The sequence below is a fragment of the Manis javanica genome, chromosome 7 (assembly GCF_040802235.1).
Source record: "Manis javanica isolate MJ-LG chromosome 7, MJ_LKY, whole genome shotgun sequence".
NCBI classification, from domain to species: Eukaryota; Metazoa; Chordata; class Mammalia; order Pholidota; family Manidae; genus Manis; species Manis javanica.
In genome coordinates, this window is record NC_133162.1 from 36,706,185 (window position 1) to 36,732,500 (window position 26,316).

The 26,316-nt window shown below is 37.6% G+C and overlaps 1 protein-coding gene across 3 annotated transcripts in view; it reads right to left on the minus strand.

Annotated features, from left to right (window-relative positions):
* Positions 1-209: 209 nt before the first annotated feature.
* KIF20B (kinesin family member 20B) overlaps positions 210-26,316 on the minus strand; it is a 94,791-nt gene continuing 68,684 nt past the window's right edge. Inside the window, exons 28-33 of one of the 3 annotated variants that reach the window (XM_037013353.2) lie at positions 26,123-26,316; positions 25,248-25,316; positions 23,717-23,818; positions 23,175-23,325; positions 10,983-11,125; positions 210-441 (exon numbers count right to left, since the gene is read on the minus strand). The exon at positions 26,123-26,316 is cut by the window's right edge and continues 4 nt beyond it. In XM_037013353.2, the coding sequence (XP_036869248.2) occupies positions 364-441; positions 10,983-11,125; positions 23,175-23,325; positions 23,717-23,818; positions 25,248-25,316; positions 26,123-26,316 (737 nt within the window). In that variant the 3' untranslated portion in view covers positions 210-363. The remainder of the gene's footprint in view (positions 442-10,982; positions 11,126-23,174; positions 23,326-23,716; positions 23,819-25,247; positions 25,317-26,122) is intronic. The other 2 variants (XM_037013354.2, XM_073240715.1) reach the window with 2 other exon arrangements.

Sequence of the window (26,316 nt, forward strand, 5' to 3'; positions counted from 1 at the left end):
ATATGTAAAATTAGTTGTATCTCCTAATACATACAATAAAAAGAATTCTTAAGACCCTGGTAAATATAGTAAGCCAAATGATCTGACCTATCATATCTATGTATACAAAAGAAACAAATACAACACATCTTTCCTCACTGATTCTATGCCTGGGATAATAAGGAAATACATCCAGGTTGAAAAGAAGCTACTATAAAAAAGCTGACAAGTAAATTTATTAAGATTTATTTATTCAATTAAAATTTTACTATGTATAAAATTTATACAGAGGGATTTAACACATAGTAATATATACAGTTATCTTTAGAAAGTCAGGATGCAAGTTATAATGATTATGAATATAAAACATTCTGCATAAGAGATTTATTTAGCCATTTTACTTCGAAGTCGTCGTTTGAGAATCTCATGATCACTGATCTTCATTTGGTGGTCCATCAAAATCTGAAATAAACAATTTGACAATTTTTTCAAAAATGAGAAACAAATGAAAACTTACTTATAATGAATAAGATATATTCATGAGCTTACTAATTGAATAATAATAGGTACATTATAATACATTTTGTCTTCTTGAACTGTATGTAGGTGTACTATCTAACATAAAGCACATGCTAAACAGGTGAATTCTACCAAACATTTAGAGTTAATACTTATCCTCAAACTATTCCAATAAAACTTCAGAGAAAGGAATGCTTCCAAATTTATTTGATACGGCCAGAATTACCCTGATACTAAAACCAGACCAAAAAAACTACAAAAAAAAAAATTTACACACAAATATCCCTTGATGGCCATAGATGCAACCATGCTCAACAAAATATTATCAAATGGAATTCAACAATAAATTAAAAGGATCATTCACCACTATCAAGTGGGATATATTCCAGGAATGCAAGGACCATTCAATATGTACAAACTGATCAACCACGTTAACATAATGAAAGACAAAAATCACCTGATCATCTCAATACACAAAGAAAAGGCATTTGGCCAAATCCAACATCCACTCATGATAAAAACTCTCAACAAAGAGGGTGTAGGAAGAACATGCCTCAACATAATAAAGGTTATTCATACCCAATGGTAAATAGACCTAATTTTTACCTCTAAGATCAGGAAAAAAATAAGGATATTCATTCTCACCATTTTATTCAACATAGTACTGCATGTAAGTCCTAGCCATAGAAATTGGTCAAGAAAAGAAATCAAGGCATCCAAATCAGAAGAAAATAAAATTGTCCATTTGAAGATAATGTGATCTTACATATAGAAAATCCTAAAGACTCCACCAGAAACTATTAGAATAAAAGAATTCTGTAGAGTTGCAGGATACAAAATCAAGATATAAAATCTTTTGTTTCCATATATTAACTATCAGGAAGAGAAATTATTTAAAGATCAAATTTATACTAGCATCAGAAAGAATAAAGTACTTAGGAAAAATTTTAACTAAGGATATGAAAGATCTGTACATCGAAAACTACAAAACACTGGCAAAAGAAATTGGAAAAGCCACAAATAAATGAAAGCTATTCAGTGTTCATGGATTAGAAGAATATTGTTTAAATGTCTATGCCACCCAAAACAATCTACAGATTCAATACAATCCCTATCAAAATATCAATAGATGTAGGGGAGGAAGATGGTGGCAGGAGAAATAAGGGAGAAATCTCCTCCCGAAACTACATGTAACCCAAAAATACAGCAAATACAACTAATACTGAAAGAGTGAACCAAAGACTGCAGATGAGACTGCCTATATCTGAGGAAAAGAGAAGACCTCATAGAAAATGATAAAGCAGCAAAGCCATGATCTGGTGGGGCCCAAAACCTCTGCCCACCCCAGCTCACATGCAGGAGGAAGAGAAAAAGAGCAGGGAGGGAGTAGAAGCCCAGGACCACTAAATACCCACCCCTGGAGATCTGCTCCAGGAGCACGAACCCACATCACATGGTGCACTGAAGATTAGAGGGGTTGGAAAGCAAAGACAGAATACTTGGAGAGACTGAGATTCCGGCCACTTGTGGAGTATAGGAACCCACAACCAGCTGCTCCAGGACAAAAGAAAGGTGGGCACTTTGGAAGACTTTCCAATAGCACGTGGGATGCAAAAGGGGAAAGGGTTACACAGAACTTGCTGGGAAATTCCAGGATCTTCAGACATTCCATTCCCCTGGCTGGCAATGCAGCACTGAGGCCCCCCACTGTGATATGCAGCCTGCCACTCCTTCCTCCCAGTAAGCACCGGTCCACACATCGACTGCCCCTGCCATCGTGCCAGGACAGCTAGAGGGTGGCCCTGCCTAGGGCAGCTATATATATATATATAAAACAAAAAGGCTCCAACCTAAGCGCTTGGCCCACTGGGCCTGGCAGTGGAGACAGGTACTACAGTCAGAAAGCAGGAAAGAGCTCTTTCCTCCTGGCAGACACCAGCACCACACACCTAGGACCCCCGCCACCGCTCCAGGTGCTGGGCAACTCTGGAGAGGAGAGCTTCCTGGCACTAAAGGGCAATGCCTACAGAAAGTTATTATTCCATATTGTTCGGTAGGAATATGGAAAGGCAAAAGAACCTTGTTCAAATGAAATCATTCAAACCAGAAAGAGGGCTCAGTGAAACTGAAATCACCAATCTTCTTCATAAAGATTTCAAAATAAAAATCATAAACATGCTCACAGAGTTACAGAACAATATTGAAGATCTTATAACGACTTCAAGAAAGAGAGACAAACTTTGAAAAATACAGTATCTGAAATGAAATATACAATTGAGGGATTTAAAAGAGTAGATGGTAGAGGAGACTATAAATGGAATGGAAATTAGAGAACAGAAAAAGAAAGTGGGGCACAGAGAGATAAAAGGATCTCTAGGAATGAATGACTATTAAGAGAACTGTGTGATCAATTCAAAAGGAAAAATATTCACATTATAGGGGTACAAGAAGAAGAAGAGAGAGAAAAAGGAATAGAAAGTCTCTTTGAGGAAATAATTGCTGAAAACTTCCCCAATCTAGGGAAGGAAACAGTCTCACAGGTCATGAAAGTGCAGAGATCTCCCAACATAAGGGATGCTAGGAAGACAACACCAAGACATATAATAAATAAAATGGCAAAGATCAAAGACAAGGAGTGAATACTAAAAGCAGCGGGAGAGAGAAAAAAGATCACCTACAAAGGAAAGTCCATCAGGCTATCATCAGACTCTCAGCAGAAACCTTACACGCCAGAAGAGAGTGGCATGATTATGTTTAATGCAATGAAACAGAAGGGCCTCCAACCAAGAATACACTACCCGGCAAAATTATCATTTAACTTTGAAGCAGGGATTAAACAATTTCCACATAAGCAAAAAGTGAGGGAATTTATCTCCCACAAATAGTCCTTACAGTGTATTTTAAAGGGATTGCTCTAGATAAAAGTGCTCCTAGAGCTAAATAGCTGTCACCAGAGTAAATAAAACCACAGTAAAGAAAGTAAACCAAGGAATTACTAAGCAAATGCAAAATTAAATCAGCTACCCAAAAGTCAGTCAAGGGATACACAAAGAGCACAGAATATGACACCTAACATGTAACGAATGGAGGAGGAAGAAAAAGAAAGAAAAAAAAAAGAATCTTCAGATTATGTCTATAATAGTGTAATAAGCGACTTAAGTAAGACTGTTAGATAGTAAAGAAGTTGCCCTTGAACCTTTAGTAACCACAAATCAGATGTCTGCAATGGCAATAAGTACATTTTTACTGACAATCACCCTAAATGTAAATAGACTGAATGCACCAATCAAAAGACAGAGTCACTGAATGGATAAAAAAGCAAGACCCTTGCTGGGTGCGGTGGCGCTACTCAGGAGGCTGAGGCAGGAGGATCACCAGAGCCCAGTTCTGGGCTGTAGTGTGCTATGCCAATCGGGTGTCCGTACTAAGTTCGGCATCAATATGGTGACCTCCCGGGAGCAAGAGACCACCAGGTTGCCTAAGTAGGGAAGAACCAGCCCAGGTCGGAAACGGAGCAGGTCAAACTCCCGTGATGATCAGTAGTGGGATCGCGCCTGTTAATAGCCACTGCACTCCAGCCTGGGCAACATAGCGAGACCCCGTCTCTAAAAAAAGCAAGACCCATCTACATGCTGCCTACAAGAGACTCAATTCAAACCTAGAGATATACACAGACTAAAAGTGAAGGGATGGAAAAAGATATTTCATGCAAATACTAGGAAGAAAAAAGCAGGAGTGGCAGTACCTGTATCACATAGTAAAGTCACAAGAGACAAAGAAGGACATTAAATAATGATAAAAGGGTCAGTCCAACCAAAGGACATAACCATTGTAAATATCTATGCACCCAACATAGGAACACTGAACTATGTGAAACAAATACTAACAGAATTAAAGGGGGAAATAGAATGTAATGCATTCATTTTAGGAGACTTCAACACACCACTCACTCCAAAGAATGGATCAACCACACAGATATTGAGACAAAGGCACTGAACAACACTTTAGAATAGATGGACCTCACAGACATCTACACAACACTCCACCAATTAGTCAGGATACATATTTTTCTCAAGTGCACATGGAACATTTTCAAGAAGAGATCATATACTAGGCCACAAAAAGAGCCTCAGTAAAATAAGAAGGATTGAAATTGTACTAACCAGCTTCTCAGACCACAAAGGTATGAAACTAGAAATGAATTATGCAAAGAAAACAAAAAGCCCACAAACACATGGAGGCTTAACAACATGCTTCTAAATAATCAATGGATCAATGACTAAATAAAAACACATCAAGCAATATATGGAGACAAATGAAAACAAAAAACTTAACACCCCAAAACCTAGGGGAAGAAGAGAAGGCAGTTCTAAGAGGAAAGTATACTGCAGTACAGGCTTATCTCAAAAAAGAAGAACAATCCCAAATGAACAGTCTAAACACACAATTAATGAAACTAGAAAAAGAACAAATGAGGCCCCAAGTCAGTAGAAGGAGGGACATATCAAAGATCAGAGCAGAAATAAATAAAATTGAGGTTCATAAAACAATAGAATCAATGAAACCAGGAGCTGGTTCTTTGAGAAAATAAAACAGTTAAACCTCTAACCAGACTTATCAAGAAAAAAAGAGAGTCTGCACACACAAACAGAATCAGAAATGAGAGAGGAAAAATCACTACTAACAACACAGAAATACAAAAGAACTATTAGAGAATATTATGAAAAATCATATGCCAACAAATTGGATAACCTAGAAGAAATTGACAACTTTCTAGAAAAATATAACCTTCCAAGACTAACCCAGGAAGAAACAGAAAGTCTGAACAGACCAATTACCAGCAATGAAACTGAATTGGTAATCAAAAAACTACCTAAGAACAAAACAACTGCACCTGATGGCTTCGCCGCTGAATTTTATCAAATTTAGTGAATATCTACTACCCATCCTCCCCTTCGTTTTCCAAAAAGTAGAAGAGGAGGGAATACTGCCAAACTAATTGTATGAGGGCAACATCACTGTAATACCAAAGCCAGGCAAAGACACCACAAAAAAACATAATTATAGACCGATATCCCTGATGAACACAGATGCAGAAATACTCAACAAATATTAGCAAACCAAATTCAAAAATGTATCAAAAAGATCATCCAACATGGCCAAGTGGGATTTATTCCAGGGATGCAAGGATGGTACAACATTTGAAAATCCAACATCACACACCACATCCACAAAAAGGACAAAAATCACATGGTCATCAGAATAGATGCTGAAAAAGCATTTGACAAAATTCAGCATCCATTCATGACAAAAAACTCTCAACAAAATGGGTATAGAGGGCAAGTACCTCAACATAATAAAGGCCATATATGACAAATCCACAGCCAACATCATACTTTATAGCAATGAGCTGAAAGCTTTTCTAAGACCAGGAACAAGACAAAGATGCCCGCCCTCCCCACTTTTATTCAACATAATACTGGAGGTCCTAGCCACAGCAATCAGACAATACAAAGAAATAAAAGGCATCCAGATTTGTAAGGAAGAAGTTAAACTGTCACTGTTTGCAGATGACATGATATTGTACATAAAAAACCCAAAAGAATCCATACCAAAACTACTAGAATAACTGAATTCAGCAGGTTGCAGGATACAAAATTAATACACAGAAATCTGTTGCATTCCTGTATACTAACAGTGAACTGCCAGAAAGAGAAATCAGGAAAACATTCCATTTACAATTGCATCAAAAAGAATAAAATGTCTAGGAATAAACCTAACCAAGGAGGTGAGAGACCTATACCATGAAAACTACAAGATACTCATGAGAGAAATTAAAGACACCAATAAGTGGAAATAATTCCAATGCTCAAGGATAGGAAGGATTAATATTGTCAAAATGGCTATCCTGCAGAAAGCAATCTAGATTCAATGCAATCCCTATCAAAATACCAACAGCATCCTTCAACAAACTAGAGCAAATAGTTGTAAAATATATATGGAACTACAAAACATTCCGAAAAGCCAAAGCAATCCTGAGAAGACTAAAGCTGGGGGGATTAGCTCCTCAACTTCAAGCTCTACTACAAAGCCACAGTAATCAAGACAATTTGGTACTGGCACAAGAAAAGATCCATAGCTCAATGGAACAGAATAGAGAGCCCAGATATAAACCCAAACATATATGGCCAATTAATATAGGATAAAGGAGCCATGGATACACAATGGGGATATGGTGGCCTCTTCAACAACCGATGTTGGCAAAACTGGACAGCTACATGCAAGAGAATGAAACTGGATTACTATTTAACCCCATACACAATAGTAAACTCGAAATGGATCAAAGATCTGAATCTAAGTCATGAAACCATAAAACTCTTAGAAGAAAACAAAGGCAAAAATCTCTTGAATATAAACATGAGCAACTTTTTGCTGAACACATTGGACAAGGGAAACAACAGCAAAAATGAACAAATGGTACTGCATCAAACTAAAAAGCTTCTGTACAGCAAAGGACACCATCCATAGAACAAGAAGGCATCCTGTAGGATGGGAGAATATATTCACAAACAACTTATCCAGTAAGGGGTTAATATCCAAAATACATAAAGAGCTCACATGCCTCAACACCCAAAAAGCAAATAACCCTACCAAAAACTGGGCAGAGGATATGAACAGACATTTATCCAAAGAAGAAATTCAGGTGGCCAACAGGCATATGAAAAGCTGCTTCACATCACTAATCATTAGGGAAATGCAAATTAAAAGCACAAAGAGATATCACCTCACACCATGATGGCCAACATCCAAAAGACAAGAAACAACAAATGCTGGTGAGGATGCAGAGAAAAGGGAACCCTCCTACACTGCTGGTGAGAATGTAAATTAAACCATTGTGGAAAATAATATGGAGGTTCCTCAAAAAACTAAAAATAGAAATACCACTTAACCCAGGAATTCCCATCCTAGGAATTTACCCAAAGAAAACAACTTCTCAGATTCAAAAAGACATATGCACCCCTATGTTTACTGCAGCACTATTTACAATAGTCAAAATATGGAAGCAACCTAAGTGTCCATCAGTAGATGAATGGATAAAGAAGATGCGGTATATAAACACAATGGACTATTATTCAGCCATAAGAAGGAAACAAATCCTACCATTTGCAACAACATGGATGGAGCTAGAAGGTATTATGCTCAGTGAAATAATGATGCAGGAGGAGAAAGGCAAGTTCCAAATGATTACACTCATTTGTGGAGTATAACAACAAAGCAAAACTGAGGGAACAAAATAGCAGCAGACTCATGGACTCCAAGAAGGAACCAGTGGTTATCAAAGGGAAGGGGCTGGGGAGGATGGGTGTTGAGGGACAAGAGGATTAAGGGTCACTATAATTTCCAATCACAATATAGGTAGGTCACAGGGAAGGCAGTATAGCATGGAGAAGACAAGTAGTGACTCTACAACATCTTCCTACACTGATGGACAGTGACTGCTATGGGGTGTGGTGGGGGATTTGATAATATGGGTGAATGTTGTAACCACCATGTTGTTCATGTGAAACCTTCATTAAGATTGTATACCAATGATACCTTAATAAAAAAAAAATGCTAAAGGTATTTTGCACAGAACTAGAACAAATAATCCTAAAATTTGTATGTAACCACAGAAGACCCTGAGCAGCCAAAGGAATTTTGAGAAAGAGTAACAAAACTGGAAGCATCACAATACCAGGGTTCAAACTATACTACAAAACTATAGTAATCAAAACAGTATGGTACTAACACAAAAAACAGACATACAGTTCAATGGAACAGACTAGAGAATCAAACCCACACTTATACAGTCAATTAATCTATGATAAAAGAGGCAAGAATATAAAATAGGGAAAAGACAGTCTCTTCAATAAACAGTGCTGGAAAACTGGACAGCCACTTTCTTATACCATATACAAAAATTATCTTAAAATGGATTACAGACAAATGCCAAGTCTTGAAACCATAGAACTCCTAAAAGAAAGCATAGGCAAGTAAACACTTGAACATCAGTCTTAGCAGTATTTATGGTTAGCAGTATGTTTCTGGATCTGTCTCAAGGAAAGCATTTTTGAATCAACAGAAACAAAAATAAGCAAATTGGACTACATTAAAACAAAAAAGCTTCTGCATAGCAAAGAGAATCATCAAAAAAAGGCAACCTACTGAATAGAAAAATATACTTGCAAATGATATATATATATATATCCAGTAAGAGATTACGATCCATAATACATCAAGAACTCATACAACTTAATACCAACAATCTGATTAAAAAATGGGCAGTGGACCTGAATAGACATTTCCCCAAAGAATAGATATATAGATGGGCAACAGACACATGAAAAGATGCTCAAAATTACTAATCAACATGGAAATGCAATCAAAACTACAATGAGAAATGACCTCATACCAGTCAGAATAGCTAGTATGAAAAAGACAAATAACAAAAATTGGCAAGGAGGTGGAGAAAAAGGAACCATCATGCACCATTGGTGGGAATGTAAATTGGTACAGTCACTATGGAAAACAGTATGGAGGTTCCTCAAAAAATTAAAAATTGAAATATCATGCAAGCTGATAATTCTACTTCTGAGTATTTACATGAAGAAAATGAAAACACTAATTTAAAAGGATATATGCAACACTATGTTACTGCAGCATTATGCACAACAGGCAAGATATGAAAACAAACTAAGTGTCAATAGATAGATGGATGGGTAAAGATGTATAAAGTCAAAAGATGAATGGATAAAGAAAACGGATTACTCAGCTATAAAAAAGAATGAAATTGTGCCATTTGTGACAGTAAGAATGGAGCTAGAGGGTATTATGCTTCCTGAAAGAAGTCAGAGGAAGACAAATACCATAAGATTTCACTTATATGTAGAATGTAAATAACAAAACTAACAAATGGAAACAGATTCATGAATACAAAGAACAGACTGGTCATTGCCAGTGTGGAAAAGAGTCAGAGATGGGCAAAACAGATGAAGGAGATTAAAAAGTACAAACTTTCAGTTACAAAATAAGCATGCCTAAAATAATAGATTTTTTAAATCTTTCAACACTAGTTCTAAAATTAAAATAATCTATACTTTGGATTAAATATAGGACATGCATAGTATTGAAATATTTAAAGTCAAGTGCCTCAAATAATTTTTAAGAAATGGTTTTCACAAGTACAATAGTCCCCCACCTTATCCTCAGGGGATACACTCCAAGACCCCCTGTGGATGCCTGAAACCACATTAGCATGTACTAGCATATTAGCAAATATTACATATGCTTTATTTTTTCCTATACAGACATATCTATCATAAAGTATTTAATTTATAAATTAGGTACTGTAAGAGATTAATTTAAAAAATTAAACAATTTTAATAATGAACTAATAAAAATTTTATGATATGGTCTCCTTCAATCTTATTGTACTGTACTCAAGCCCTTCTTCCTGTGATGTTGTGAGATGATAAAATGCCTACGTGATGAGTTGAAGTGAGATGAATGACGGAGGCATTGTAAATGAAGTGTTAGGCTACTAATGACCTCTAACGATAGGTCAGAAGAAAGACTGTTTTTCAGCCTCAGCTGACCACAGGTAACTGAAACTGTGGATAAGGCAGGACTACAGTATATAACATACAAAGTAAAAAGTGCATTATATTGCAACTGAGAAAATAAATAATTTCAGCCAAGGGAGGAGATTATATACTTAACAGACTAATGGTGAAAAATGACCAAGAGAACAGTCTACCTACAGCATGTCCTAGTTGATTCTAATTCTTTACACTTGTTTTTAAATGTCTATCTTGTATCTGATGGCTACTGTTGCAAAAGGATTCTCCTGACTTTTCTTGGCCGTTTCCAGTTTAAGGCTTTTCCTTTAATTACTTTTCATCTTTACTTTAATCTACCAGACAAATGTGAGCATGACAGAAAATTAGAACTTTCCCTCTAATGGCACAGCTTGTTCTGAGGTGGAGAATAGGTCATAGAGAGTCAGGGTAACAAACTACAGTCTTTTCTTAATAGAATCTGGAAGACTTGGTCAAAAGGCAGGGGGAAATGACCAAATGTTAATTCTGTATTTTTACCAGGCACACTTAGGCCCAGATTTGTATAACTCTTGTGATAAATATTAACAAAAAAACTGAGGTTAGAGGCAAATAAATTACTAAATAGTATTAGTTCTACTGATGGAATTAAAATTCCTCTCATGAATTTACAAACATAAATGCACATGACACTTATATACATTAATGCAGCATTTATTTTAATTACTAAACATTTAACTGATACCAAAAGTGTGTATCATTTAAAGCATTTTAAGAGATTTGATATAAAGGAAAAAAAAATTACAAAATTCGAACTCCTATGAATCGTTCAAAACTGAAAAGAAAATGAACAGTTCTACCTTCAAGAAAAGTGAGATAATAGCTTACCATTTGCCCAGATATATCTATAGGGGATGAAATTTCATGTGTGTATAATTTCCGTTTGGCCCTCTTTGGTCGAGACACATTTTCTTTACTCACTTCTACATTTGAGAGTTTTGAAGAACTCATTGTTTCAATTATCTTCTTTGCTGTGAAAAAAAAAATACACTAGTAAAATCCTGAAATAAGTAACTTTCGAACTGCAAAGGTTTGAAATCCTTAGTAAAGAAAAAATATACCAAACTAAAAAGAAAAGCACTGCAATTTACAAATGGTGAAAGGACATGAATAAACAATTCATAAAGAAAACTAATTACCTAATAAACATATGAAATACTGATCAACAACAAAAACAAAAAAGGCAAATAAATACAATATCACTTGACTAATGTTCAATATATTGAAAAGGTTTGGTAAATTATAGGAAAACCAGTAAAACTCAGGTGTCTTTAATGACTTGAAAGAGGTTTATGCTACGTGAAACAAAAAAGTAGGATACATATACAGTGGACTACACAGCATTAAAAATAAGGTGGAAGACTTAGTTTAATATTCACATGCAGATGTCTACAATGAATATCAAGTGAAAAGAGTTGTAATTGTGAGTCCTTTACTTACAGTTAAAACACATACCAAATTGTTAGAAACAAAACTGTTAACAATTTGATTACCATATTATGGGAACTGGAATAGGAATTTTTTAATTTTTTACTTTGTACATTGGTTTTCAGTTTTTCAACAGACACATGTTGATTTTACTAGAAAACATATCTCTATTTGGGAAAACTCCTAGATAGAAAAACCATATATATATATATATATGGAACCAATTATATATTTTTTTAATAAAATAAAGATTTAAGGAAATACACTAAATTGAAGGTCTACTTGTCAAGGGTTAAGCTGAGCTTGAGAGCTGAGCAGCCAGATGTCAGAACAGTCAATTAAAAGAGCAACCCAAGGGGGCGGAGCCAGGATGGCGGCGTGAGTAGAGCAGTGGAAATCTCCTCCCAAAAACACATAGAGCTATGAAAATATAACAAAGAAAAATCTTCCTAAAATAGAGACCACAGGACACAGGACAACATCCAGACCACATCCACACCTGCAAGAACCCAGCGCCTTGCAAAGGGGGTAAGATACAAGCCCCAGCCCGGCGGGACCCGAGCGCCCCTCCCCCCGGCTCCTGGCAGGTGGAAAGAAACCGGAGCTGTTTTTTTTTTTTGGCGAGTGCTTCTTGGAAGCCTTAAAGGGACAGGCCCCCGTTGCTAGGGAGGCAGGGTGGAGGGACCGGTGAGCAGTTGCCTGGGACCAGTGCCTGAGGACAAAGAATATCCCGCATTTCTCCCTGCGGGACTGGCGGGCGGGTGCCTGAGACCGGCGCCTGAGGACGGAGGAAATCGTGCGTTTTTCCCCCTTTTTTTTCTCTTTTTGGCAAGCGCTTTTTTGGACCCTTAAAGGGACAGGGACCCCGGTGCTAGGGAGGCAGGGTGGCGGGACTGGTGAGCGGGTGCCTGGGACCGGCGCCTGAGGACAAAGAATATCCCACGTTTTTCCCTGCGGGACCGGTGGGCGGGTGCTTGAGACCGGCACTTGAGTACAGAGGAAATCGCGCATTTTTTCCCCTTTTTTTTTTCTCTTTTCTGCGAGTACTTTTTGGAAGCCTAAAAGGGACAGGGACCCCGGTGCTAGGGAGGCAGGGCAGCGGGACTGGTGAGCGGGTGCCTGGGACCGGCACCTGAGGACAAAGAATATCCCGCGTTTTTCCCTGTGGGACCGGTAGGTGGGTGCCTGAGACCGGCACCTGACGACGGAGGAAATCGCACGTTTTACCCCTTTTTTTCTCTCTTTTTGGCGAGTGCTTTTTGGAAGCCTTAAAGGGACAGGGGCCCCGGTGCTAGGGAGGCAGGGCGACGGAACTGGTGAGCAGGTGCCTGGGACCAGCGCCTGAGGACAAAGAATATCGAGCGTTCCTTCACTGCGGGACCGGTGGGTGGGTGCTTTTTGAAAGCCTTGAAAGGACAGGGACCCTGGTGCTAGGGAGACAGGGCAGCAGGACCAGTGAGCGGGTGCATGGGACAGGCACCTGAGGACAAAAAAAAAAAAAAAAAATTGCGTGATTTTTCCTTTTTTTTTTTTTCTTTCTGTTCCCTCTCTCATTGTTGCTGTTGTTTTGGTTTGGAGAGTGCTTTTTGGAAGTCTTAAAGGGGCAGGACAGGTCACTTAGACCAGAGGCAGGGAATCTGGGGATCTCTGGGCACTCTAACCCCCTGGGCAGCAGGGAGCACAGAGGCCCCTTACAGAGATAAAAAGCCTCCCGGCCGCTCCCCCTCCAACGGGACTCCACCATTTTGGAGGAACAGCCCCAGCCAGGCCAAGCCCACAGCAACAGCGGAGAAAAACCCCAAAGCAACTGGGCAGGAAGCAGAAGCCCTGTCTGTGCACAGCTGCCCAGCACAAGCCACTAGAGGTCGCTATTCTCCCAGGAAAAGGCTACAAACCAACAAGAAGGGAAGCTCTTCCAGCGGTCACTTGTACCAGCTCTGCAAACTATCTCTATCACCATGAAAAGGCAAAACTACAGGCAGACAAAGATCACAGAGACAACACCTGAGAAGGAGACAGACCTAACTAGTCCCCCTGAAAAAGAATTCAAAATAAAAATCATGAACATGCTGACAGAGATGCAGAGAAAAATGCACGAGCAATGGGATGAGATGCAGAGAAAAATGCAAGAGCAGTGGGATGAGATGCAGAGAAAAATGCAACAGCAGTGGGATGAAGTCCGGAAGGAGATCACAGATGTCAGGAAAGAGATCACAGAAGGGAAACAATCCATGGAAGGATTTATAAGCAGAATGGATAAGATGCAAGAGGCCACTGAAGGAATAGAAGCCAGAGAACAGGAACGTATAGAAGCTGACATAGAGAGAGATAAAAGGATCTCCAGGAATGAAACAACACTAAGAGAAATATGTGACCAATACAAAAGGAATAATATTCGTATTATAGGGGTACCAGAAGAAGAAGAAAGAGGAAAAGGGATAGAAAGTCTCTTTGAAGAAATAATTGCTGAAAACTTCCCCAAACTGGGGGAGGAAATAATCGAACAGACCATGGAATTACACAGAACCCCCAACAGAAAGGATCCAAGGAGGACAACACCAAGACACATAGTAATTAAAATGGCAAGGATCAAGGATAAGGAAAGAGTTTTAAAGGCAGCTAGAGAGAAAAAGGTCACCTATAAAGGAAAACCCATCAGGCTAACATCAGACTTCTCGACAAAAACCCTACAGGCCAGAAGAGAATGCCATGATATACTTAATGCAATGAAACAGAAGGGCCTTGAACCAAGGATACTATATCCAGCACGACTATCATTTAAATATGATGGTGGGATTAAACAATTCCCAGACAAGCAAAATCTGAGGGAATTTGCTTCCCACAAACCACCTCTACAGGGCATCCTACAGGGACTGCTCTAGATGGGAGCACCCCTAAAAAGAGCACAGAACAAAACACACAACATATGAAGAATGGAGGAGGAGGAATAAGAAGGGAGAGAAGAAAAGAATCTCCAGACAGTGTATATAACAGCTCAGTAAGCGAGCTAAGTTAGGCAGTAAGATACTAAAGAAGCTAACCTTGAACCTTTGGTAACCACGAATCTAAAGCCTGCAATGGCAATAAGTACATATCTCTCAATAGTCACCCTAAATGTAAATGGACTTAATGCACCAATCAAAAGACATAGAGTAATAGAATGGATAAAAAAGCAAGACCCATCTATATGCTGCTTACAAGAAACTCACCTCAAACCCAGAGACATGCACAGACTAAAAGTCAAGGGATGGAAAAACATATTTCAGGCAAACAACAGTGAGAAGAAAGCAGGGATTGCAGTACTAATATCAGACAAAATAGACTTCAAAACAAAGAAAGTAACAAGAGATAAAGAAGGCCACTACATAATGATAAAGGGCTCAGTCCAACAAGAGGATATAACCATTCTAAATATATAAGCACCCAATACAGGAGCACCAGCATATGTGGAGCAAATACTAACAGAACTAAAGAGGGAAATAGACTGCAATGCATTCATTGTAGGAGACTTCAACACACCACTCACCCCAAAGGATAGATCCACCGGGCAGAAAATAAGTAAAGACACACAGGCACTGAACAACACACTAGAACAGATGGACCTAATAGACATCTATAGAACTCTACATCCAAAAGCAACAGGATATACATTCTTCTCAAGTGCACATGGAACATTCTCCAGAATAGACCACATACTAGCTCACAAAAAGAGCCTCAGTAAATTCCAAAATATTGAAACACTACCAACCAATTTTTCAGACCACAAAGGTATGAAAGTAGAAATAAAGTCTACAAAGAAAACAAAAAGGCTCACAAACACATGGAGGCTTAACAACATGCTACTAAATAATCAATGGATCAATGAACAAATCAAAATAGAGATCAAGGAATATATAGAAACAAATGACGACAACAACACTAAGCCCCAACTTCTGTGGGACGCAGCGAAAGCAGTCTTAAGAGGAAAGTATATAGCAATCCAGGCACACTTGAAGAAGGAAGAACAATCCCAAATGAATAGTCTAACATCACAATTATTAAAACTGGAAAAAGAAGAACAAATGAGGCCTAAAGTCAGCAGAAGGAGGGACATAATAAAGATCAGAGAAGAAATAAAAAAAATTGAGAAGAATAAAACAATAGCAAAAATCAACGAAACCAAGAGCTGGTTCTTTGAGAAAATAAACAAAATAGATAAGCCTCTAGCCCAACTTATTAAGAGAAAAAGAGAGTCAACACAAATCAACATAATCAGAAATGAGAATGGAAAAATCACGACAGACTCCACAGAAATACAAAGAATTATTAAAGACTACTATGAAAACCTATATGCCAACAAGCTGGAAAACCTAGAAGAAATGGACAACTTCCTAGAAAAATACAACCTCCCAAGACTGACCAAGGAAGAAACACAAAAGTTAAACAAACCAATTACAAGCAAAGAAATTGAAACAGTAATCAAAAAACTACCCAAGAACAAAACCCCGGGGCCGGACGGATTTACCTCGGAATTTTATCAGACACACAGAGAAGACATAATACCCATTCTCCTTAAAGTGTTCCACAAAATAGAAGAAAAGGGAATATTCCCAAACTCATTCTATGAGGCAAACATCACACTAATACCAAAACCAGGCAAAGACCCCACCAAAAAAGAAAATTACAGACCAATATCCCTGATGAATGTAGATGCAAAAATACTCAATAAAATATTAGCACCCAGAATTCAACAGTATATCAAAAGGATCATACACCATGACCAAGTGGGGTTCATCCCAGGGATGCAAGGATGGTACAACATTCGAAAATCCATCAACATCATCCACCACATCAACAAAAAGAAAGACAAAAACCACATGATCATCTCCATAGATGCTGAAAAAGCATTTGACAAAATTCAACATCCATTCATGATAAAAACTCTCAGCAAAATGGGAATAGAGGGCAAGTACCTCAACATAATAAAGGCCATATATGATAAATCCACAGCCAGCATTATACTGAACAGTGAGAAGCTGAAAGCATTTCCACTGAGATCGGGAACCAGACAGGGATGCACACTCTCCCCACTGTTATTTAACATAGTACTGGAGGTCCTAGCCACAGCAATCAGACAAAACAAAGAAATACAAGGAATCCAGATTGGTAAAGAAGAAGTTAAACTGTCACTATTTGCAGATGATATGATACTGTACATAAAAAACCCTAAAGACTCCACTCCAAAACTACTAGAACTGATATCGGAATACAGCAAAGTTGCAGGATACAAAATTAACACACAGAAATCTGTAGCTTTCCTATACACTAACAACGAATCAATAGAAAGAGAAATCAGGAAAACAATTCCATTCACCATTGCATCAAAAAGAATAAAATACCTAGGAATAAACCTAACCAAAGAAGTGAAAGACTTATACTCTGAAAACTACAAGTCACTCTTAAGAGAAATTTAAGGGGACACTAATAAATGGAAACTCATCCCATGCTCATGGCTAGGAAGAATTAATATCGTCAAAATGGCCATCCTGCCCAAAGCAATATACAGATTTGATGCAATCCCTCTCAAATTACCAGCAACATTCTTCAATGAATTGGAACAAATAATTCAAAAATTCATATGGAAACACCAGAGACCCCGAATAGCCAAAGCAATCCTGAAAAAGAAGAATAAAGTAGGGGGGATCTTACTCCCCAACTTCAAGCTCTACTACAAAGCCATAGTAATCAAGACAATTTGGTACTGGCACAAGAACAGAGCCACAGACCAGTGGAACAGATTAGAGACCCCAGAAATTAACCCAAACATATATGGTCAATTAATATTTGATAAAGGAGCCATGGACATACAATGGCAAAATGACAGTCTCTTCAACAGATGGTGCTGGCAAAACTAGACAGCTACATGTAGGAGAATGAAACTGGACCATTGTCTAACCCCATATACAAAGGTAAACTCAAAATGGGTCAAAGACCTGAATGTAAGTCATGAAACCATTAAACTCTTGGAAAAAAACATAGGCAAAAACCTCTTAGACATAAACATGAGTGATCTCTTCTTGAATATATCTCCCCGGGCAAGGAAAACAACAGCAAAAATGAGCAAGTGGGACTACATTAAGCTGAAAAGCTTTTGTACAGCGAAAGACACCATCAATAGAACAAAAAGGAACCCTACAGTATGGGAGAATATATTTGAAAATGACAGATCCGATAAAGGCTTGACGTCCAGAATATATAAAGAGCTCACACGCCTCAACAAACAAAAAACAAATAATCCAATTAAAAAATGGGCAGAGGAACTGAACAGACAGTTCTCCAAAAAAGAAATACACATGGCCAAGAGACACATGAAAAGATGCTCCACATCGCTAATTATCAGAGAAATGCAAATTAAAACTACAATGAGGTATCACCTCACACCAGTAAGGATAGCTGCCATCCAAAAGACAAACAACAAATGTTGGCGAGGCTGTGGAGAAAGGGGAACTCTCCTACACTGCTGGTGGGAATGTAAATTAGTTCAACCATTGTGGAAAGCAGTATGGAGGTGCATCAAAATGCTCAAAACAGACCTACCATTTGACCCAGGAATTCCACTCCTAGGAATTTACCCTAAGAACGCAGCAATCAAGTTTGAGAAAGACAGATGCACTCCTATGTTTATCGCAGCACTATTTACAATAGCCAAGAATTGGAAGCAACCTAAATGTCCATCCGTAGATGAATAGATAAAGAAAATGTGGTACATATACACAATGGAATACTACTCAGCCATAAGAAGTGGAAAAATCCAACCATTTGCAGCAACATGGATGGAGCTGGAGAGTATTATGCTCAGTGAAATAAGCCAAGCGGAGAAAGAGAAATACCAAATGATTTCACTCATCTGAGGAGTATAGGAACAAAGGAAAAACTGAAGGAACAAAACAGCAGCAGAATTACAGAACCCAAAAATGGACTAACAGGTACCAAAGGGAAAGGAACTGGGGAGGATGGGTGGGCAGGGAGGGATAAGGGGGGGGAAGAAGAAGAGGGGTATTAAGATTAGCATGCATGGCGGGGAGGGAGAAAGGGGAGGGTGGGCTGCACAACACAGGAGGACAAGTAGTGACTCTACAACATTTTGCTAAGCTGATGGACAGTAACTGTAATGTGGTTGTTAGGGGGGACCTGATATAGGGGAGAGCATAGTAAACATAGTATTCTTCATGTAAGTGTAGATTAAAAATTAAAAAAAAAAAAAAAAAGAAAGAAAGAAAGAAAAGGGGGATTACTCCTTAACAGGATAAAACTATTGGTAAATCAAAGATCAATGCATGCTTTAAATATCCTTAATGTTTATCACTTAAAGGGTGTCAGATGATCAGCTATGGAGGTCCTCTTTTCTGATAATATTCCTTTCTCTTAATTAAAAAAAAAAAAAAAAAAAGCAGTTACTGTGTGCTGACCTCCAATGAGTTCTGCACAGTGGTATAGAGGGCATGTCAAAGTGTGGGCAAAGGGTCTGTTTGTTTCTACGCAGAAGATCAAGGCCTAGCTTGGATACCCAGAAAATGAACTAAGATACGATATGAGGAGGAGCTTCCGGCATCAGCACTCTCTGGAGGACTCGTGCCGGGGGATGATCATCAAAAAGCCTCCACAGGGATCCGGACGATGCTGCGGTTGTGGCTGCATCCAGCCCACCGTCTCCTGGGGTTGCCATAAGAATGAGGAGGGAGATGTCTAGGCTGGCATGTGCATACAGTGAGACAACGAATTTGACCGGATCTGTACTGTTGGAACTCAATCAGGAGGTGGGAGGGGTGCAAGATGTAGCACTCCAAAATCTTATGACTATAGACTATCTACTGTTAAAAGAACATATGGGATGTGAACAGATCCCAGAAATGGGCTGCTTTAATTTGTCTGATGGTTCAAGTACAGTTGGACAATATCCATCATATCATAGATAAATTTTCACAAATGCCTAGGGTGCCTAAATGGTTTTCTTGGCTTCACTGGAGATGGATGGTAATTATAGATTTGCTTTGTTTATGTCACCGTATTCCTATTATGTTAATATATGTGTGCAAATTAGTTAGTAGTTTAAAACCTATACATACTTAAGGTACTATACAAGAAGATATGTCAAAGAAATAATCAATCCTCCCAAGTTTCCTTCGTATGCTACATCTATAGCTTTTCTTCTTCCTTCCTAATTACAACCCTTAAATAGAATTCGTGCCTCATATCGAATTTACCGAGTATCATAATTCCTCCAGGTGGTAAAGATACCTCAAGACAAGTGCTGGGCATAGAAGCCACAGGGCATAAATCTGCAAAGAAGTAAAAAGCTAACCTTTGCAAACAATATGGCTTCTCTCTCACTTACCAACTTTACATTTCCCTGTATGGCCCCGGAAGATGACTGGTTAGCCAGAGACGGGTAAGATTCCTCAAGGGAGGAACAACCTAAGACAGGCACAGTCGCAGGGGGGCCATCAGGTGAGAATTTGGGGATCAACAGAGGTGAGGCTCAGAACCTCACCCCCCCTGCTTTGAGAGAAATCTTCTGCATCCGTGGATGTCTTGCTGCCCTTGTCTAGCCTGGATTAATACTTAGTCCATAGGCACACACCTGATCATTTGATCATCTACATTTGCCTTCTTACAGCACTAAACTATGTTTTCTACCTTTATCTTGCATCTACCTACCACTTCAGCATTTTATTAAAAATAAAAATAATAATAGTAATAGGAGAAATGTGGGATCAACATATAAATCAAGTACAAAAATCAAAGGAATATTCATATTTGACCTGATTGTTTATAGGTCATATTGCATGATCAAAACCGAAAGTTTCTGTGATGAATGCCCTTGTACTGTTCACCATGTAAGAATTTATTCACTATGTAAGAATTCATTCACCATGTAAGAACTTGTTCGTTATGCCTCAGAAGATTGGAGACTGACGAGAATTAGGCTTGAGATGGATTAATGATTGTACATTGAGCGTTGACCCCCCTATACTGAATTTTATTGTTGTTAACAACCATTTGATCAATAAATATGAGAGATGCCCTCTCAAAAAAAAAAAAAAAAAGAGCAAGCCAAAACGAAAGTGACACTCAAGCCTCTAACCACTTACTACAATAAATAAGCAAAAGACTAAACCTGAGAAAGAGCTAACTCCCACCTCCCTGCGTTTCATTATTTCCCCATGGAATGGTGTGGTCTAGGTCAAGACGATCAACTAGCACAGAAGTCAGGGGCATCTCACTCCTGAGGGAGCCCTGAATAAAAGGCTCTTACAGTTTTACAGACCTTGGGGCTAGAGGCCAGGGGTAATGGCTAGGAATGGAAAAGTAGAATCAGAGTGGAGAAAAGTGTCTTCAAGGTTTCCTCCCCTTTCCCATTACCCTAGCAGAGGTGCCTGAGGAAGTTCTCTGCTGAAGGTCCCAATAAAGACGCTCAAAACGAAGGCACCGAGGCTAGGAATGCAGGTGTGTGTAAGAGCGTGGCCAGCCAGGGGGCCTGAGTCCTTCACTGCAACTCCCTTCAGCAATGCATTGGTTGTGTACCAAGTTTGTTGTGGGGAGGATTCCCCCATGGAACCTAACAGATAAAGTCTTTATAAGTGCTATGGTCAACCTAAAATAAAATAAAATAATCACAGATAGGATTGTAACCTAGAGCCACCAAACTCTTCACTATTTTAGGCCAGCCACTATATTAAGAGCTTAGGATGTGAATTACACAGATGTTTTACACTTGTGTAGCTTAAATTTTAGTGAAAAAGATAATAACAAACAAAAATTAAAGTACATAATTCAAGTTGCATTTTGAAAAGATCACTCTGGCTGCCATGTACTGAATGGATATGAGACAGGCAAGAGGGAAAAGTTGAGAGACCAGTGATACTGAGTAATAGATTTAACAGTGGTTATCAGAGCAGCAGAATTTTAAGAACTAATTTCTATTTTCTTCTTTTTTCCCTGTTTCCAACTGATCAACACTAGACATGTATTGTAGTTATAATCCAAAATTGAAATATAATCCTAGAAATAAGTTTAAGAAAATATTCATGCCAGATGTATAGGTAGGGAAGCTACTGAAGAACTCAGTCAACTAAGTAAGGGAGTCAACGACCATATGGGTGCCTCCCTCTCCTTGAAAACATATTTCCTTTTAATATATGATAGTCAATATAATTTAAATAAAATACCTAAGAAGATAAAATAACAAGTCCCACCTCCAAGTCTAGACATTTAACAATTTGTCATTTGTCCCACCAGATATTTTCTGTTTATACAAACTATATCTTTCAAAAAAGTATGTATATTTCAAGAAGTATATACTAATGGATCTGATAAGTCTGAAGTTCCCAAACTGTGTACTAAGACATGTCATGGCAAACTCATAATTCTAAGATGTATCAAAGCAAACTCAATATTCTAAAATTTCAAGAACAGTGAAAACAGCTCAAGTAGTTCAGTTTCAAAATGGTATCACATTATGTTCCTTTTGATGATGACATAGTTTGCAACCTGGATTTCCAAAAGCTGAATTTTCAGTGGTTGTTCGGCCTTAAGTACTAATGAGTGGGTTATTAGATGTTTCACAATGGAAAAAATTACTGAGACATTAAGGGCATTGTGAATCAATTAAGTTTGGGAACCTCTGTGGTAAGTTTTTACACACACACACACACACAGACACACACACACACACACAGTATTTTTATACAACCTATTGACCCAATTCAACTGTCTCCCCCTTTTCATCCCTTTCCCTCTCCACTGTCCTCATCTCTGGTCTCCAATTTATCCTATTGCTACCACTCAGATAATCTCATGAAAACCAATTCCCCCATCTGCTCCCTCCCCCCAATAATCTCTCTACATTCTACATACCAGATACATATTGCTACCTTGAATTACCTGCATTCCCTACACTCCCTGGTGCTCCACTTGTGTTCAAACTGTTCCCTCTGGTAGATATGCATGTGTGTTTGTATACATACATATGTATGTTTATGTATATGTGTATATAGAGAGCATATACATCTTAATATACATTAATACATAGGTATTAATATGGTTACATTTTAAAGAAAAGAGCATTAAGCAACTAAACTATAAACTATATAAACTGTGTTTATGATATATTATGTACAAATAGGTAATATTTATGCATAGAAAAACACTAGAATAATATATAATACTAACAGTAATTACCTCTAGAGGGTGTAATCCTGCCAAACATTTCAATACCTAAATTAAATCCCATCTCTTCTATAAAATCTTCCATAGCTCCCTAATCAAAATAGCTCTCTTCCCTCCAATATTACCAATGTACTTTGCTTGTATTTCTATAATTACATTAAGCTGCCTATTCTGGATCAATTACTTGAATATAGGTCCTTCTTCTCCACTTCACAGTGAACACCCAACCTTATTATCTTTTCATATTTCCTCTCATGATACCTGATACAGAATAATGTCTATTTGAAATAGATTAATCACTGTTGTTGAGTTTATATATCAATCAGATATTAGAAAACACCCTATGCCTCACATAAAAGGTCATTTAATTAATTTTCTTCTAACCTTTTGATTGAAGAATTGTTGGAGAATGTTGTAAGAAGTCCCCAAATTTCTGTAGCGTTCCCTCTTTTTTCTTAGTGGCCAAGTTTACACTAACTGTGGATACCTGACTCCGTAAAGAGTATGTTTTCTTAGATGATGGACGTGTGGAAACCTAAAAAATACATAATTTTTGTTACTGTTGATGAGGAAGATAAGAAGAAAATAGTTATAGCCACACCTGAATTACAGAGGCCAGACCCAGGTTATGAATTCTCAGGCAGAAACTTGGGATTAAATATGTAAGAAGAGGGATGAAGTGCCAGAGACTGGCAAAATTAGTGTGACAGACAGAGTGCTAAGTCAGAAGTGAACACATCAAAAGGAGCCTGAAACAGGCCAATTGCTAAATTAGATGAACAGGAAACAGAAGATAAGTGAGTTATAATTGGACAAAACTGAATTTCTGGATAACTATTAATCAAATTGGACACCTTTATTTTTATATTCTACTTTATAAAGGCAAATTATAAAATGGTCAATTTTGGACAAATTAAAAGACAAACCTTTTGTTCCTTTTTGAGAGGAGAATTTCTATGCTCAGAAACAGGGGACTTCAAATTAGTTTTGGGTGTAGCATTCTTCTTATTTTCATATTTCACCAAGCCCTAAAAGTAATCAATTTCAGCACTTGTTAATTTGTTGACAATATTTCCTTTCTCTGTACTTATAAAAAAAAAAAGAATGGTTCCTGCTCAAGGGGCGATTTTGACCCCAGGCATAACAGGCAATATCTGGACATACTTTTGGTTGTCTTTCTGGAGGAAAGGGGAGTTTCATTGGCAGCTAGTGGGTGAAGGCCAGGAATGCTGCTAAAGCCCTACAATGCACAGGATATCCTTCCAAACCAAAGAAGCATCTAGTTTAAAATGTCAATAGTTCTAAAGCTGAGAAAACCTAACTGAAGGTATGAAATTTTTTCCCCCAACTGTACTGAGATATTATTGACATATAACATACATAAGTTTGAGATATATGTGATGATTTAATACACATACAGCAAAATGAAAGTATGAATTTTTCACACACAACATAATGAAATTACATGAGCTAAATGAAAAATAGAAGGTGTAACATCTTTTATTTGAATTTCATCTCTAACATACATCACAGCAATATACCTATCTTTCCCTAACTCTCAAATCATGCAGAGCATCTATGTTTAAGACCTCTGAAATTTGGCAGCATTGAAAACAAAATAAAACAAAAACAAAAATCTTCAGTAAAAACACAGGTAAACTGTGGAAGTTAAATATAATCTATCTTCCCTACAATATAGGCAGGACATCTTATTCCTCTTTTATACCCATACCCTCACTTAGGACAAACCCTTCTGTACTATATTAACTGAATTGAACTGGTATAAATCCTCATTAAACCAAAGATGATATGCATACACGGGAAAAAAAGGCAAGAAGAGGAGCAAAGAAAGGATAACAACTGAACCCCAGAATTCAAGTTACAAAGTAAAAGCTATAAAAGTTATAAGAAGTTGCCCCTGAAAAGGGGAAGACAGATGCTAATCATGGGAAGCAAATGAAAAGACTTAATTCCATCACACTTGTAGTATTCAATAAACAGCTCTTTGAGTCTTCACTGGATTAGAATATAGCACCATATAAATGATTTTCATGAGGATCTTACAACACTCAGTTAATTATGGCAGTAAAGAGCTAGCAAAATCAGCTAAAATTTTTAAGTTACTACACGTTTACCTGCAACAATCTATATATCTATTCTGAAATACACATGGTGAGTATATGCCAACAATAAACTAAATAACTGTATTTTAACCCTCTTGAGTATACAACCAGTTTTTCCTTTCCTCTTGAAAAAAATGAATCAATGAAAAGTCAATTTAACAGAGATGATGATGAGAGTAAAATACTTAGTATTTTAATGGTATCTAAAAATATTAAATATAAATTGAATAAATAAATAATAAAGGTTAACTAAGGCTCTACAAAACAGTCTCTAAAGGTGTTCTAGGTATAGGAGGAAATATGCTAAATAATATTCATTTAGCAAATATATTACCTGACAGAGAGCCTCAGGTGTATGGTTAATACTATTTCTGCTCTTCCACCAGCTTGAAAATATACTACTCTTTAAAGGCGTAAAAATAAGAAGTTGGAGAAAAAGTTATTAGGCTAGAGAGTTTATAATTAACTTTAAACTTAAATTACTTTTAAAATAAATATTACCATTTATTATGTATCTACCACATGTGTAGCAAAAGCTAATAAGCATTTTAAACATATAACTAATCTTTTATTTCCCAAAGTAGGAAACTTAAGGATCAGAAAGTTCATGTGACATGTCAAACCTGCATGACTCAGATATGGTAGAAGGTTTGGTGACCCTACAACCAGGAAGCTACAATAGGAAGTAAATAGTCTTTAGCCTACCACTACACAGAGGCTCTAATTTTAATATACTGGCTGATAAAAAAAAAAAAAAGAATTTTTCTTCTAAAACCTGCTATGACCACACAGACCTAAGATTTTAGTTAAATGACATTATACTCAAGTAAAATTAGCTCCAGTTTCTCTAGTTTCTTTATAACCCTTTTCTTACCCATTGGAAGGAAAGTGACTAAGTTTGAACAAGATGAGTATATTAAAATAGCTCTCCAGTATGACCCACCATCACTTGACTTCACTGAAGCTTAACTTGAGCTTCACTGAAGCAAGGGATAAACTATGTATTTTTATATCCATAAACTTTCTGTCTGAGGACTATAAACTACAGTGATATTCCAAAAGAGTATGAAATATGCCATAAATTGTGATTTGTCTCTAAACAGTGCTTATAATCAGGAGGGCAATGTAACAGTTGTTTATATATATTGTAACTGAGCTTCATCATAAGGGTTCCTTGTTAAAATCACTTTATCAGGTAAAAGTATTTACCTCCTCCATTTCATTACTCTTCCTCTTCTGGGCCTTGGAAATCTTAACTGTTACTGGTGAGGTACAACCAGGGTGCTTCACTGTCATTTTGTTTGGCCGTAAAGGTGTAAACTGAATTTCTAACTCAGGTTTTGGGAATCGAGTAGTTTGATTACTTTCTGTTGACACTTCACAAGATTCAAGAACTATAGATC